Source organism: Acanthaster planci, linkage group LG01, assembly GCF_054643075.1.
Source record: "Acanthaster planci isolate LZ-2023a linkage group LG01, COTS_SCS, whole genome shotgun sequence".
In the NCBI taxonomy this organism is placed as follows: Eukaryota; Metazoa; Echinodermata; class Asteroidea; order Valvatida; family Acanthasteridae; genus Acanthaster; species Acanthaster planci.
In genome coordinates this window covers 29,273,792-29,288,867 of record NC_141777.1, presented here as the reverse complement: position 1 = coordinate 29,288,867, position 15,076 = coordinate 29,273,792, and the positions used below count along the sequence as shown (strand labels likewise).

The window sequence follows — 15,076 nt, the reverse complement described above, 5'->3', positions numbered from 1 at the left end:
GACAGACTGATCTGAATACCGCCCTTACACTAGCAATAAATGTAAAAAGCCAAAAACCGTGAGACACAATGTGGCAACGCAAAGTGTACCTTATCAAAACTTATGGAACTCATGACGCCCCATGGCCAAGACATGTATATGTACATGTACAATGTACATGTACATGTATATTACATAGTTGAACATGTACCGCTCGTCGTGTGCTGTATAGAGTACGCACTCAACTCTTCCATAAAACGGAATCAGGTTAAAACCGTGTAGTTGAAGTACCAGTTAAGTAGCCTGGTAACCAGACTTATTATCCATTTTCAGTGTCAGTGTAAAGCTGCTGCTACGGGTATTGCAGCGTCGCTGTCTGCCATAAACAGTTTCCATCTATCCGCTGCTTGAGTTCAGCGCGGATGCACAAAGCCAAAAAAGACCCGGAGGAGCAAGGTCGTCTTTGTTTGGTGGAAGATTTGGGATACCTGTACCAAATTCCTCCATTATTTTGTGAAATCACTCACAAATCGTTGAACGATCTCAATCGGAATTATGGTCGTGATGGATAGAAATGGGAATTCGGACTCCAATCATCGGCAGAATGGTGCGAGTTCGGCTGGCGGTAGTTCGAATAACAGCAACCCCTCGGACGATAGTTCAAGCAGTTCGGAGGATGAACATGGTAAAAAAGGAACACATTGAAAACAAATTAAAGGGAATGAAGGGACGGTACGCGTAAAATATATATTGTTTAATTTGATTTTTGTTAGGGTTGGGGACCTTTTTAAGGTGGAAATATTTTTTACCTAATATTATTTGCAGTTATTTTGCTTGTTTTGTCATGCTTGTGGAATGTTAATATTTGGCCATGAAGTACATGTACCATAGAGGAACCTTCCTCCATGCATGTACTGATGTAGGGGTTTGGCCAAGGGGGTGCAGTAAGATTTTTTTTATTACAAACAGTAAAAAATGTATTAAGTATAACTAGGGATGGCATAAATCCTTGTAACAAATATGTTGTTCACACATAAGTTACATGTAGTTGTCAGTTTGTAGTTTAGAGGTTTTGATGTACGTTTTAAAACTAGGCTAAACTGTGTTGTATCATGCAAGTTTCAACATAAGTTTCTGTGCTTGATCAGTTGACGAAAAAGTTGGGTCACTAACCTTGTCTAATCCAGCCAGACTTGATATGATTTACATTAACCCTCCTATGCTGAAGTCACTCTTTGGGTCATTTGGTGAACACCTCAAAGAAGCACAGCTGTGTTGTGTTGTGCACTGCACCAACAGTCCCTCACAGGAATATCAGATTGCACTTTTGTGCTGCCCAACAACTGTGCTTCACTGTTTCATGTGCATCATTGTGCAGTAAACCAAATGCAGTGAAGAGGACTGCACAAAAGACCCTGGGTCATTTTGTGGTGGCAATCTACTGTGTACACACTGAACCTGTGCATGTTTGAGTTCCATATATACTGTACATGCTCACCAGTGACTGTGGGCATTTGTGCACATTTGTGCTGTAAAAACCAAAGGAGGGTTGAAACCTCCGGGTTTAGGGTAAGTTAAAAATAATGCGATCTCTTTTTGTAACGAAAACTGTTAGGATGTTCATCGCGTACAGGAATTTATCTTGAGGCCCAATTGTTATTTTTTAGGTTCAAAAAGTTTTGTACACTGACAAGGTGACAGGTGTATTGGTTTATTTTCCATTTAAAACAATTTTTTTTGCATTACCCAACACGTGTGCAATAGGGAATAAGTGTGCAGATTCCCCTACCCCCCTATGACCCCCAGAATTGTGGGGTCCGACGTCCGCCCTGCTCCCATGAGGGAGTGGGGCGAATGTTGGACCCCACAGTTCTGGGGGTACGGATTCCCCTATGTGGGGGTTTGGGAGGATAATACATGTACATGAGGGGTTATTGGAGATACATGTACATGTACATGTAGATATTTTCCTGTTTGAAACAATACATACCTGGATAGTAATACACTGCATGACTAATGAAATGATTGGCCAAAATAATGCTTTCTAATGTTGAAAGTAAGCACATGATTCACCCTTGAGCTATGTGAAGTTTAATGGTTGTTATTTTTGAAGGCCAACAGGTTATTTTTTCAGTTGTTTAATCATACCTTTTTGATGATTCTATCAATCAAATGACTGATTTGTTTCACAGGCTAATTTTGATGAAGGGTTAAATTAAAAATAAGAAGAGTGATCAAACGACCTGAGATGAGAAGTTTGTCCATCCATTTGCACTGTTTAACTCTAGACTTATCTGACGTGTTGGTGCCACTGCTCTGGAAAAGGTTTCTTACGTGGAACGTTAAAAGATTTTTTTATGCAGGAAGGATTATCATTTCTTGCACTTTCTTCAAGGTGCCTCAACTTTCACAGAGGAGCATATTTAGGAAATATTGAAGAATTTTAAAGGATTGAGACAGTATGCAATTTTTTGGCAGAGAATTTTGAAGGATTGAGGAGGGTACATAGCAAAAAGGCCAAGTGGTACCTACTGCCATAATTTGAAATTGATTCCAGAAAATAACAGTCAGGTGCTTTAGTACTCACCTCCGCTGCATAACCCTATTGTGAATTTGTTTGGAATACAGGTGTTTACAGTGTCAAATTCAGTTGACATGTGAAGTATAAAAATATTTAAGGAAAATATCTGAATGCATTGTCATATCAGGTACATGTACCCATAATGCATTATAGATGACACTTTTCAAACTTTACAAAGGAGGTGCTCCTTCACAGAAGTGAGTTTCTGTAAATGTTTGTTTCAATGTAAGTTTTAAATTCACAAATTGGAGAAATGGTATATTATCACAAGATGTTGATTAAAAAAATAGTGAACATAATCAAAACTGTCCACATTATGCCTCATATACAAACTGTTTTCCAGAGCCAGGAATGCGAGTTGGTGCTGATTACCAGGCAGAGATACCTGAAATGATTACCGGTAAGTCAATGTAACCGGTTACCAACAATAAATTTTGCCTTAATAAAAATTGTCTGTTTGGTTTTTGCTCCCACTTTTTTTTTGGGGGGGGACACTTAAAACTGCAGAAATCAAATGTGTTTCATAATTTCTTCAGGGTTGAAATTAATTTACCTTTTGATTGGCGAAGTACATGTACATTCATTTGCTGTGTTGCAGCTGAAGAAATTAGTACATGTGGTACTGTTAGGAATTACGATGCCTTACTCATAATAGCTTTCCCTGGTCATTTGGCTTTATGTGATTAACCATATCATTGCAGACCCCCAGTCATGCCAGCACCTCTGTCTTGGTTTGAATACATGTAGCTCCAGAAAATCCCTGTGACTGATCAGAGTCGGTGGGTTCCCAACATGTTGTGGAACAAATACATGTAGATGCTCATGAACCGACTGCTTTGCTTTGGGCTAATAGCAGACAGTAGAATTACTCTCCCTAGGTCACTCATTTGTGGTACAGTCTGCTTCTCATCTTTGCTTTAGTAAAATAGAATACTCCTCAGATCATCCCAGTGGGCTACTTTTAGCCAGTGGTTGTCATACTGTTCCACCATTACTCAATGTGATTGACATTTAGTATCATCAGTATGTGAATAGAGTTTCTTTTTCATCTGTTTCTTTCAGTTTGCAATCTGATCTAGTATGAAATGTTTAACTTGTGTATGTTTTGTAGTTGACATTTTGGTTGTGTGCTAGACTTACAAACAGACTATTTGATGTAATGTGCTCAAATGTGATTCCCTGAAGTTGGACTGTTCACAGATGTTCCAGCAGTTCGTCGTGGAGACAGCAGACAGGAGGCATTGTTGGTCTGGTTGCCTAATGGAGACATCTCTGATGCTAAGTGTAAGAAACTTGTCAACCCCTTTCAAATTCATTTGAACTCACCAAATACCCTTCTGTGTGCACTCTTTTTCCTCTAAATTTCAAGAAGTTGTAATTTTTGGCTCTTTTTGGGGATGAGTGTACAATTTGAAAAGTAGAATGAATTTTGTCTCTGATCTTTCCTCATGTTGCTGACTTGAATATGGTAGAAAAAGAGATTTAAACAAAAGCGTGTACATTTTGTTACACCGTAGTGGATGAGTATATCTTGTTAGCTAAGGAGCGCTATGGCTACAACACGGAGCAGGCATTGGGCATGCTATTTTGGCACAAGCATAACGTAGACAAGTCCTTGGCCGACCTGCCCAACTTCACACCCTTCCCCGATGAGTGGTCCGTGGAGGACAAGGTGCTGTTTGAGCAGGCCTTTAGCTTCCATGGGAAAAGTTTTCACCGGATCAGGCAGATGGTAAGTGGGTGATTGCTTGTTGGAGGTATGAGCTAACCTTAGGTATGTAGGGCACGGGTTCAGTGGCCGACTGTGGCTTAGTCGGACTAACTTCACCCGAACACAGTTGACAACTTGGAGCTGGTGGTAGTACATGTGGGCTGCCTTTCAGTCGTAGGTGGCTCCAGGAAGGGGCAAATCACTTTTTAGGAGGGAGGGCAAAGTACTCATCAGCAGAGAACTGACAAACCGACAGTAGTGGTAGGGGATCGATTCCGAGGTGGTTTCATACAAATTGGTGAATTTCACCCCACCTTCCTCCTATCTTTTTTGTTGTGTATCTTGTATTTATGTCCCCTCCCATTTTTCCAGTGGGGGGGAGGAGTTCTCTTGCATTCCTACCCCCATGATGCCCATGCTGTCAATAGCCTTGCTTGTGATTAGGTACTGTTGAAACAAGTGAAATGAAATGTTTCTTATGGTGAAATAAACAAGAAACACGAAATTTAGCAACACAAAATGTGAGCATAGGGTGTCTTGCATGTGTACATGCACTGTGGTGACGAGATCACCTAATCGTTCAACAATATTTGGCACTGTAACTTTCTCTGGTGTAATATTTTATCCAGTTATTATTGTCAGTTTCTGCTAAGTATGGAAGAAGTATTTTTAGTTTATGGTTTAATTTGCAGTATTACCTTGCTCGTTGTACGATGGAAAACAAGATATTTACATGTTGTTAGAATCACTGAGAAATAAGAGAAACAGTACCGGTAATACGAAAAGAAAAGAGATTGGCATTAGAGAAACAAAGCTGCATTTCATCTTGGTCATTTTTTCTCGTCTACGCAGCTGCCAGATAAGTCAATCAGCTGTCTTGTGAAATACTACTACCAGTGGAAAAAGACTCGAACCAGTACAAGTCTAATGGATAGGCAAGCGAGGAAGCTGGCTGGTGGCCAGAAAGAAAATGAGAGGTAACATTTACATGAGCTAGTGAAACCTGAATGTGAAGGAGGAGTGGGGCAGTAATTTGAAACCTGTGTTCTCTGAACAGTGACCACTGTCTCTCTGTGCAGAAACAGTTTCTTAGCATGTTAAGAAAGAAAGATGGCTGAGCTGTTTTCGTTTGAAGGGAGTTTAAAACAACGCATGTAGTCAAGATCTCTGATCAGTTTGTGGTAGGCATACTTATGGAAATGAAATTCAAAGGGGCGAAAAATCCAATATTTAATTGTTATCCTTTGGAGTAATATTTTGGTTGTGATTTTTTTCAAGATACGAAGGAGGATATCCCAGTGAGATAAAAAGGTAATTTTGAGAGATCAGACAGAGAAAAATTATCAACGTAACAAGCTAAATGTATTGGGTTCACAACTCTTCCTTTGCAATTTGATAAGTGTTTTTTAAAATGCGTCAGAATCACTCTCTTGAATAAAACTGAACTGAACACAGTCTGTACCTTCAGATTGGGTCCTTTATAAATGTGAACTTAATACCTGAGCCCCTGATTTGATGGATTCTCAAGAAAGGGAATTGGTCCCCGATTTCTAATAGCTGTGTTTTTCTTACCACTAGTGAGGTCTCGGATGCTGAAGAGAAAACAGATGAGAAAATGGACGAAACCTTTGATCCAGAGAAAGAATCCAAGGTAAATTGGGCCCACAATTTCATTTTGGTCCTCGGCAATGTGGACATGGTTACAGTAACCATAGTTCCACACAGCAACGTAATCTGCTTGAATTTAGAACCCTGCAGGTCTGTTCAACTCAAAGTGAAATGTGGGACTATGTCACATTCTGTTATCAAAGTTGCAGTCCTCAGATGGTGATAGCTGTTTCCCTTGGCCAAGGTTACTGTTGGCTCTTGTGGTACAGTAGCTTGCAGGCTGGGAATCTGAGCCTGTAAGACTTTGGGGATAGTTGACCCATAGGATCTTGTAATACTGCGCAAGCAGCTCACAAGTCACAGCTACTGTTTGTTGTGTTAACCCTCCTATGCTGAAGTCTCTCTTTGGGTCACTTGGTAAACACCTCAAAAAAGCACAGCTGTGTTGTGTTGTGCACTGCACCAACATGCAAGAGAGTGACCTTGGGCACTTGTGCATATTTGTGCTGTAAAACCAAAGGAGGGTTAATCAAGGCTTATAGCCTACATGGTGGATTTGATTTAGAGGTAAGGTTGGTGTTAAGTAGTCATTTATGGGCTCAATTTTCTCAAAAGGTATTGTTGAAATGGATTTAATGCTGTTGTTGATTTTTTTCCTGGTTTCAAGACTCCACAGACTGAAGCATCAACCAAAAGCATCTGCTCCAACTGTGCTAGCACTGTCAGCCAGCTACACACCACACCAAAAGGCTTACTCTGCAATGCTTGCTACAGCTTTTGGAGGTAAGGATTATATTCAGTTTGGTGACAATGTACTGTGAGGCCAGAGGGCTGAGGATTAGTTGGTAGCAATGATTCAAAGTTCTCTTTCAGAATACTGCATGGATCTTGTGACCCCCCAAAAAACAAAACCAATAAAGAGCACTTTTTCATTCTAAGTGCCGTGAAAAAATGTGGTCTGCAAGGTGTTCCATCTTTCCTGTGTGTCATTGAAGACAGAGTTTGTAGTCTTGTTGGAAGAGGCACTGCTCAAAACAGCATCTCAAGCATTTTCTTTGCACCAAGGAGGATGTTTTGCTAACCATTAAAAGTATTTGAAGTGTTCCAAGTTTGGAGACCCTCCATTTTTACTTTCAAGTGATGCGAGTCTTACATGTAGCAATCACTTTTGATAGTTTCCTTTATTCGCATGCACAGGCGGACTGGTGTTATGCGCACCCATGTCGGCCCCGTACGTAACGAGACCACTAGTCACCGCCATCACCCCTTCAGGACCAAGAAGAAGCCCCCCAAGGGGATGTATTTGGACCATGATGACTTGATGGCTATGACCACCAACCAGGGAGATTCCATCTTTAAGGCCCTGGATGCTGAAATAATCAACCTGAAGAGACAGGTAGGTCAGCAATTCTTTGTAACCACTTGCCGCCAGGGTTTCCGGTACCGGACACGTATCCGTTATATGGGTGGCCAGGGTCTCTGAAATAGGACAAAGGGAACTGGGCCTTGTAACAAAAGACTGTACTCGTAACAAAAGACCAGGCTGCTGGGCATTACCGACATTTTTCACTCTCAATAGTGGAGATAATCCAGCCCTGTTTTGAAACAGTATACCACGGTTTTTGGGGATTTGGCACGAGCAGATTACCATCGGGGACAAAAGTGGTCCATCACCGCAGCGATGAGCCACACTATACCGCTGTACGCTAATCTGACCCCTATTGAAAAGTGGTCAGCAGCGCACTGTGCCAGTTTCGTGAACAAAAGAAACTTACATAACACCGCAAAATCTGGGCTCTTTTTACAAGGCGGCAGGCATGGCTGAAATACTCCAGCATCGATAGATGTTTTTTGTCAGATTAGAGTAGAAACAAGACAGTCCTTTGTGTTGCTGTAAGTGTCCAGTAAATGAAGATAGGAATTTTTTTAGATTTTTGAAAACAGAAAAAAAATGATAATTATCCCGTCCCAACATCATCGACATTGATAACTGCCACCGGCGCGAAGTGGTTAAGGAGGAACTGGGTCAGTTAAGCATTAGCAACAGCAGTGAATTGCATGGTTTTTTCTAATCTCAATTCAAAGTTGGGATTTGAGAAAACAGTAGTGCAAATGCAAGGATATGCATTACAAAGTAACTGAATACATTTAACAAAGTCACACTGACAGAATATTGTGCATGGATTACTGGAGAGGTTAACCCTTTAGTTCCGTTGTTCTTTTCATGTAAATCTCAGATCCAGCTGAACAAGCAGTTCCTTGGACAGCAAAGGAGCAAGCTATTTGATCTAAATGATTACCGACTGACGGATGCAGCACCTCGAAACAATTCCCGCTGGACCAGCGAAGAACAGCTTATTGCTGTACAAGGTATCTGTCTCCAGTGTGTGGGTTTTCTTGGTTTAAGTATCGTACAGAACGTAATTAAGATAACAAGATTTCTATCCAGACATTTTGTAATCTTCCTTTCAAAAGGCAACCATGGTAATTTACGTCATTCTGTTGCATTAGAAATTTAATAGACAATTCAATCTTGTAAAATGTTCTAAAGGTGTTATGTCATGCTTTCCGATTACATTTTGCCCATCTAGCAATCAGAAAGTATGGTCGTGATTACCAAGCCATAGCCGACGTTGTTGGCAACAAGAATGCAGCACAGTGTCGCAGCTTCATGGTGAACTTTCGCCGCCGTTTTGACCTGGACAAGGTCTTGGAGGAGTGGGAAGCAGACAACAGTGCACAGCTCAAAGAATTGAAAAGTAAAGAAGAAGCAGAGGTGAGACATGACCAAGACTTGGCTTTTGCCGTCTCACCCCTCTCTCCATCCTTGCCAGGTTCTGTGTTTGATTCAAGATGATAAGTTGTCTTTTTATTATTTTTCATTTTTTTTACGAGACATGTGATTAGTGAAAGGAAGGTTGGTGTGTTTTAGTGACCACCAGATCAAAAATTGAAGTAATTGTCTTGAGAAATATAAACAGCTTCCATGTAGAAACTTGAGAAGCTAGGATTGGTTTGAGGGTCAAAAGATCAAATGTCAAGGCCGCAGTAGTGAGAAAAACAATTTCAGAATAATAATTTGTTCCACGTGGTGACTCTTCGTGACAGTGTGATGATGGCTTCTCCTTTTGACTTTTTTGCTTCTGTGTCAACAGCAACAGACAGATAGTGCACCATCAGTCACAACATCAACCACACAGACGGTAGGAAGCTCGAATAACGCACCCCCTCCACTACTGCGACCAGCGGGCCAGTCACCATCAATCAGACCCCCACCGCTTCAGGCTCAACAAAGGTTGGTGTGAAGTAATTGTATGGGAAAATAACGTCCAACTCTCCCAAATTGGTGTCTACATACTGAAGCCCCTGATTTGAAAAAAGAGGGACCATAGGTGAAATGCTATGTTTTGAGTGCATTCTACAAAATCAGTCTTTAGGCTATTTCTTCGGTAATTTTGTTTACATATGGATGTTGAAAAAACAAACTTAGCTCTTGATTTTGATGTATCATATAGTTTGGCATTGTGTTGAAAATGTGTAATGTGCACGACGGTTGTAATTTAAAGGTCTTACATTAGCATATATATTAATATTAAAGAACTATATACAGCTTTTTAATATGCTGAGAGTTAGCTGTTCCATCCTATTTTGTTACTTTTTGTCTTTTTGTTATCTACATCTGTCTGCTCTCTTTCATTTTCATCTGGATTTCCTCGTAGGTTTGTTTCCCCTCGAGTCTCTCTTCAACAGCCTCCGCCCCTGATTCGGCCCAGCGTTGCCCCTCCCTCTGGCCCCTTAGCCCGAAGCAGACCCCCAATGATGGGACCCCTGTCTGGACCCCCACCTCAGCTGGTTGGGAGCCAAGCCGAGTCCACTTCCCAGTGAGGAGCTTTCTTGAGGAGAACACTGCCGTCGGCCAAGTCAGATGTTTCCACTCAAGGATCAGAAGCTTACCTTAAAAACGTCTCCAACAAAAAGCTTATTTCTGGATATCTTGCTGGCTAGCATTTCTGCGTGAGGATAACCAAATTTACAGATCCCTCCCGAAGAGAAAGGGTCACATGCTGGAAGCTGTTTACTGTGGATCAACAACAGGAATTACCGGAGTGGTGGGAGACATGTGGGGAGATGTTTTCTACATGTATCTTTAAATTCTTTTCAAGTGGTTGCAGACTTTTTAGACATGCAGGGCTGGGAATTGGCCAAACAAATTTTGTCTTTTTCCAAAAAGGCAAGGCATTGCCACTACACTTCCGTTGGATTATAATTTACGATCTTTGTACATTTCCTTTGCGAGAAAACAGATGTAATGACAGGTTGACAGTGTTTTGTCTCTACAGGCCTTCCTGGTTTCCAGTATTTGTTTTTTCTGTTGACATTCTGAGATGCTTGTCCACAGCAATGCAATCTTCTGAATTTAGGAGGCACATTTTCCCGTCGGACTTAACTGTTGGAGATGTTGAACTAAACTTGGGATAGAGCTCTGGCCTTTCTAAAGCTCTTATTTTGGAAGGATTGATGTGTTGCATCCTCTATCTTTGCATTGGTAGTGTCCACATCAGGAGTTTACCCTGAAAAAAACTAAAAAGCACTGGGAACAATTCACAGATTGCATTGGGGGCTTTGGATGGTTTGGATTTCTTTTTTGGGGGGAGGGGGAAGGGAATAAAGGGAGTGAATGAATTGTTTTCACTCATCAAAAATTGGGACTTGTGGATTCAAAAATAGGCTTGTGGCTTGAAATGTATAGTAGCATGCAGCTTTAGTTCAGATAGACTTCAAAACAATGATGTCAGGCTTTGTTTACCTGTGTGCTCTCCGATGGGGGCTTGATGGATTGCATCCCACCTCACTGCCATAGGAAAACACACATGTATACAAAGCATGATGTTGTTATATCACAGGTCTATTGATTCAGAAGCTGTGATTATTTTGTATAGCTATCAAACTATTCCAGAGAGATTCACTGAAAAGAAAGTCAATTTCATGAGATGCTGCCTTTTTAAGAAAAATTGCAGAATAATTTCCATGGCAAACTAGAAGCATAGAAGTCTGAATACATACACACGCACACTTACCTTGCAAACCTAGAGTGGACATTCCTCTCTTTTCGTGCAGTTAAAAACTCAGTGAAAATACTTGTTTTTCTTGAACTGGGAACACGATTTTCAGCTGGCTTTTTGTATAAGGGTTCCTTGACTATTCCGCTTCCTTTTATGACGGATGACCCCAACCCCCAAATGCCTCTAAACTTCTTGTTCAGAGAAGGGGAAACGTCCTGTGGACATATGTAAGTCCACAGAACGTCTTCCTTTCCTGCATCGTGTGGACATCTGTTGTTCACAGGTCCACACTAGGTATGTAAGGTTGGCGCACCCACACGGTATACAGACATTAAGCACTCTGTACAAACTTGCTCTGTGTGAGATATCTGGTAATTCATACTATTGAAAAATGATGTACATGTACAATGTAAATGTCAACATATTGCAATGGTCTTACAGAATGTGATGTCATGATTTGTGATGCCAATTATTAAGGTCTTTTTAAAAATTTGTTTGGGAATTTTTTTCTCTTTTTTTTTTTTGGCTTTTTAAAAAAACATCTTTCAGCTGTTATTTTGCCAGTGACTGGTCCTCTGGATGTAGCCAATTTTGAGCCGTGTCATTTTAAATATAATTTTCTTGACCTCACAATATATGAGTGAATAGCAATCTAACATGATAGGCATGATCTGCCAGAATCGTGGGGTTGAATGTTCTCATTCTAGAAGCTCCAAAGAGTGGCAGTGCTACGCTAATTCATAGACCTTGAAACAGGAACCTGTTTCACTGATATGCAGTAAATTAGTAGATAAATTATGTTCACATCAACTATAATTCAAACTCTCACGTGCATCAATATCTCCATCATTTTGTCCTGGTGATAAGAATATTCAGGCTTCTTCTGCTCCATTCGTGATTAGCAACTCATATCATACACATAGGAACTGGCAATGAGGTCATCAACCGACATCTGTGCAGCCTGCCCGAGGACTTTGACTGAGTAGAAGAGGGAGGATCCTATTACCAAAAGACCAGAAGGGGGAACCTCTTTTGGTCACTCACAGTCCCTCAGGGAGTACAGACATGCACTTTCGACCTTACTGCCAGTCCATATTTGTATAACAGTGTTTGGGTTTCCGTAACCAGTCAAAAACTGTATTTTTTTTAAAGTACAAGTGCATGATGGAGGGTTGAGATTTGTCAGTTTTTTTATGATGTAAGCATTTTTTTGGTCATTTTCCTGATTTCAGGATTTTTCAAATGGTGTCGTTTAAAATCTGGAAAGTCTTGAAGTTACAAGTAAGATGTTTTTATCTGTAAAAGCTCAAATTATATAGAACACAAGATATGGTGGGTGGGCCTTCCCTGCTTTAAGGGGATAATTTGTTTTTGTTCAGAAAGGCAGGCCAAGTTGTGGGGACAGACTTTGCCCCTGTGATGTCTACATATCAACACATATGTAGTCTCTACAACCCAGTAACAAGTGTGCCACCTCAAATGGAGGCTGTTGTTTTAGGAAAAAACAAGAGAGCTTTCCTGTGGAGCCCATAGTTGTGCTTTTTACTGTGACTACATGCACTTCTTGTCTGTGTGAAAAGGATCAACATTACCCAAGCAGAAAATCATATGCTTAGCACTGCCGTGAAATAAGGTTCAACAGGCTCAAACATTCACATGGTATAGAGGCATATTTTGGGCAGTTCCAATCATATTTGTTCAGGTGGATAAATGTGCATTATTGATCTATTTAATGGACAGATGTTTCAAGATCATCCCTGTATTATCACTCTACCTCTGTATTTTTGTAGTAGCAACTTTGTTGTAGTTCATTGTAATTCATATGACAAGTCTTTTAGCAGGTCATGAAAGACGTATCGTTGCCTCGCACCTGCAATCAACAGATGGTTATTTATTAGCCAAGAGTTGTGTCATAGTTTGTAGAGATAGCAGAACTTTGTTAAGTTTGAGTGTTCTTGGTTTTTTTATTAATTATAAGTTACTTTTTTCTGTTCAGAGTATAAACATTCTTAGAGTTGAGATTATAAATAATCTTTGAAGGGAGTCAGTGATTTTGAGGGTAGTTCATGACACCAGATACAGTCTCAGGCATAAGGTACATTTAGGTTGCCATCTGAATAACAGAGATTAAAACGTCCCACAATTAGCTCAAAATCCTGGCTAACTGGTAATTCTATATGAAACCCTGATTTAGACATGTCCGGACAGCTAGCAGCAATACCATATTGAATATTAGTGTAGCCATTTAATTTTGTTAAGAGTATAGTTTTTTATGAAGGAAATTACGTGGTAAAGCATAATGACTGGAATAATGGTGTCCAAAATGTAAACTAATGCCCTGTCTTGTAGATATTGAGCCTAATTGTACAGACTGCCAAAGAAGTTGAAATCAAGGCCAGAACTGAGAACCTGGGTGCCATATTCCTGAATCAGATTATATGCCACATCTGAATGTACTGACTGTGGCTGGAGATAACATGGGTACCTATGGGATTGAAGCCAAGACATTGGCAGCTGGCTAGTGGCTGTTGCTAATACCCAGAGTTGGATGCATTGCACTCGGCTACAGCTATTTGATTCAGACATAGCCATGTATCATAGATCAATCAGCTCTTGGGAGTCAAATGACTCCTGCGGTGGCCTAAGCAATGAAATACACTTTTCCCCCCAGATGATGCTGTGTTATACCTTCCAGCTCCTCAAATAGTCAGCTGCCTTGGCGTCCGTCACACCTACTGTCAAGTGTGTTGTTGTAATATGAGCTCCATACACAAATATGTGTACTGCCTCACTTTTGTACGTAAACAACAGAAGAGCAGGGCATACCATGTGGTTTTCACATCCGTAGTTACTTAAAGCTAGAAAAGCAATAAATGGACCAGAATAGTTCACCCCAACTCCTTTATCTAATGCAGTATCGACCAGTGGTGTACATCAGTCAAAAGACAAATCACAGCACTTTCTGTCATTTACACATTAAGCGTTTAGGAAACCTTTACTAACATTTTCAACAGCTTGCTGAGAATCATGTGACATTGCAACCATGGAGGAAGGAAAGAGTCTTTAACATTGGCAAATTTGAATTCTGAATGTGCATCTACCACATGATTTTTGATAAACTAATAAAGAATTCAGTGAATTTACCTTCTTAGGGTAAGAAACAGTTGCAATTGACTCCCAATAGCAGTCACACTGATAAAACGATGACATAATTTATCACAAGACTGTTCCCTCCGATTACCTTGTAGTGTACATAGCATTTTGCGGATATGCTTTTGATGTACATAATATTTATAATCAGTTTAATTTACAGCCTGAGTGGCAACGATCTTAAGACATTACCAGTTACTTCCATTTTTAGGTACTAATTTCCGGGGGTATTTAGACATCAGTCTGTGAAGTGTCAAGTAAAAGATAAAGTCTCCAAACGGAGAGTTAAAAATGCCCACCAGAATGTAGTCTTGTATAATGTGAAAAGGCTATGTGTAAAGATGATTGGAAAAGTGAACTTAAAGGGGCACACTAGTTGTGGTGAATACTGGTTGAGACACACAACACATTGACTGTTTTTTGTCAACATGACTGATTCAAATTTTACCGACTGAATCATTAGCTTTTAGGGCTTGAGCATGGGCTCATGTTATATTATTTCCCATTTGTAATAATAGCAAATGTAATCACAGTTTGGATTAGGGTAGTGAGTGGTCACAGAAATTTGTACCTTTTCTGACGTAACTTTTCATGCACTTGTTTTCTTAATGGAAATTGTTGCAAATCTTTCTTCTTATCACAGTTTATTGTACAGCACATTTTGTAAGGTACACCACCAGCAATCTCTCCTTGTGTTGATTTGGAAAAACTGCCGTGGTTATACAGTAAATCAAGTTATGTGGAGGAACACTGCATGCATAGTTTGATTATTTATTAAAGAATAGAGTCACATTGTAAATTCTTCAGTGTACAGTTCATTGTTGGGAAGAGGTTACGGTGGTGGCCTTGAACATTACCAATTTGCTTCATCCTGTAACTAAAAAAAGTTTTTAGGGTTGTGCATAATTTCCACTAAACTGTTGGCACTGTTTCATATTGCTTCAGTGGGAATAAAAGTATTAGATTCTCAACTATGCAGGTTTT

At 40.2% G+C, this 15,076-nt stretch overlaps 1 protein-coding gene across 2 annotated transcripts; it reads left to right on the top strand.

The window, feature by feature from the left end:
* The first annotated feature begins 381 nt into the window (after nt 1–381).
* On the top strand, nt 382–15,066 carry LOC110980902 (REST corepressor 3-like). Of its 2 annotated transcripts, XM_022237961.2 has the most exons (13): nt 382–664; nt 2,904–2,960; nt 3,761–3,844; nt 4,078–4,292; nt 5,124–5,248; nt 5,550–5,582; nt 5,850–5,922; nt 6,547–6,662; nt 7,077–7,275; nt 8,117–8,249; nt 8,471–8,655; nt 9,035–9,174; nt 9,599–15,066. In XM_022237961.2, exons 1-13 carry the CDS (start codon nt 535–537, stop codon nt 9,762–9,764), a joined length of 1,656 nt encoding a protein of 551 aa, XP_022093653.1. In that variant the 5' UTR covers nt 382–534; the 3' UTR covers nt 9,765–15,066. The 2 variants fall into 2 exon arrangements, with proteins under 2 accessions (XP_022093653.1, XP_022093654.1); XM_022237962.2 differs by lacking the exon at nt 5,550–5,582.
* The last annotated feature ends 10 nt before the right edge of the window (nt 15,067–15,076 follow it).

What these genes read in the sequence shown, in the direction of transcription:
- LOC110980902 (XM_022237961.2), top strand. Translation starts at nt 535, where the DNA reads ATGGTCGTGATGGATAGAAATGGGAATTCGGACTCCAATCATCGGCAG. An exon ending in GCTTGCTACAGCTTTTGGAG is followed by an intron (nt 6,663 to 7,076) that starts GTAAGGATTATA and finishes TCGCATGCACAG; the next exon opens with GCGGACTGGTGTTATGCGCA. An exon ending in CCGCTTCAGGCTCAACAAAG is followed by an intron (nt 9,175 to 9,598) that starts GTTGGTGTGAAG and finishes ATTTCCTCGTAG; the next exon opens with GTTTGTTTCCCCTCGAGTCT.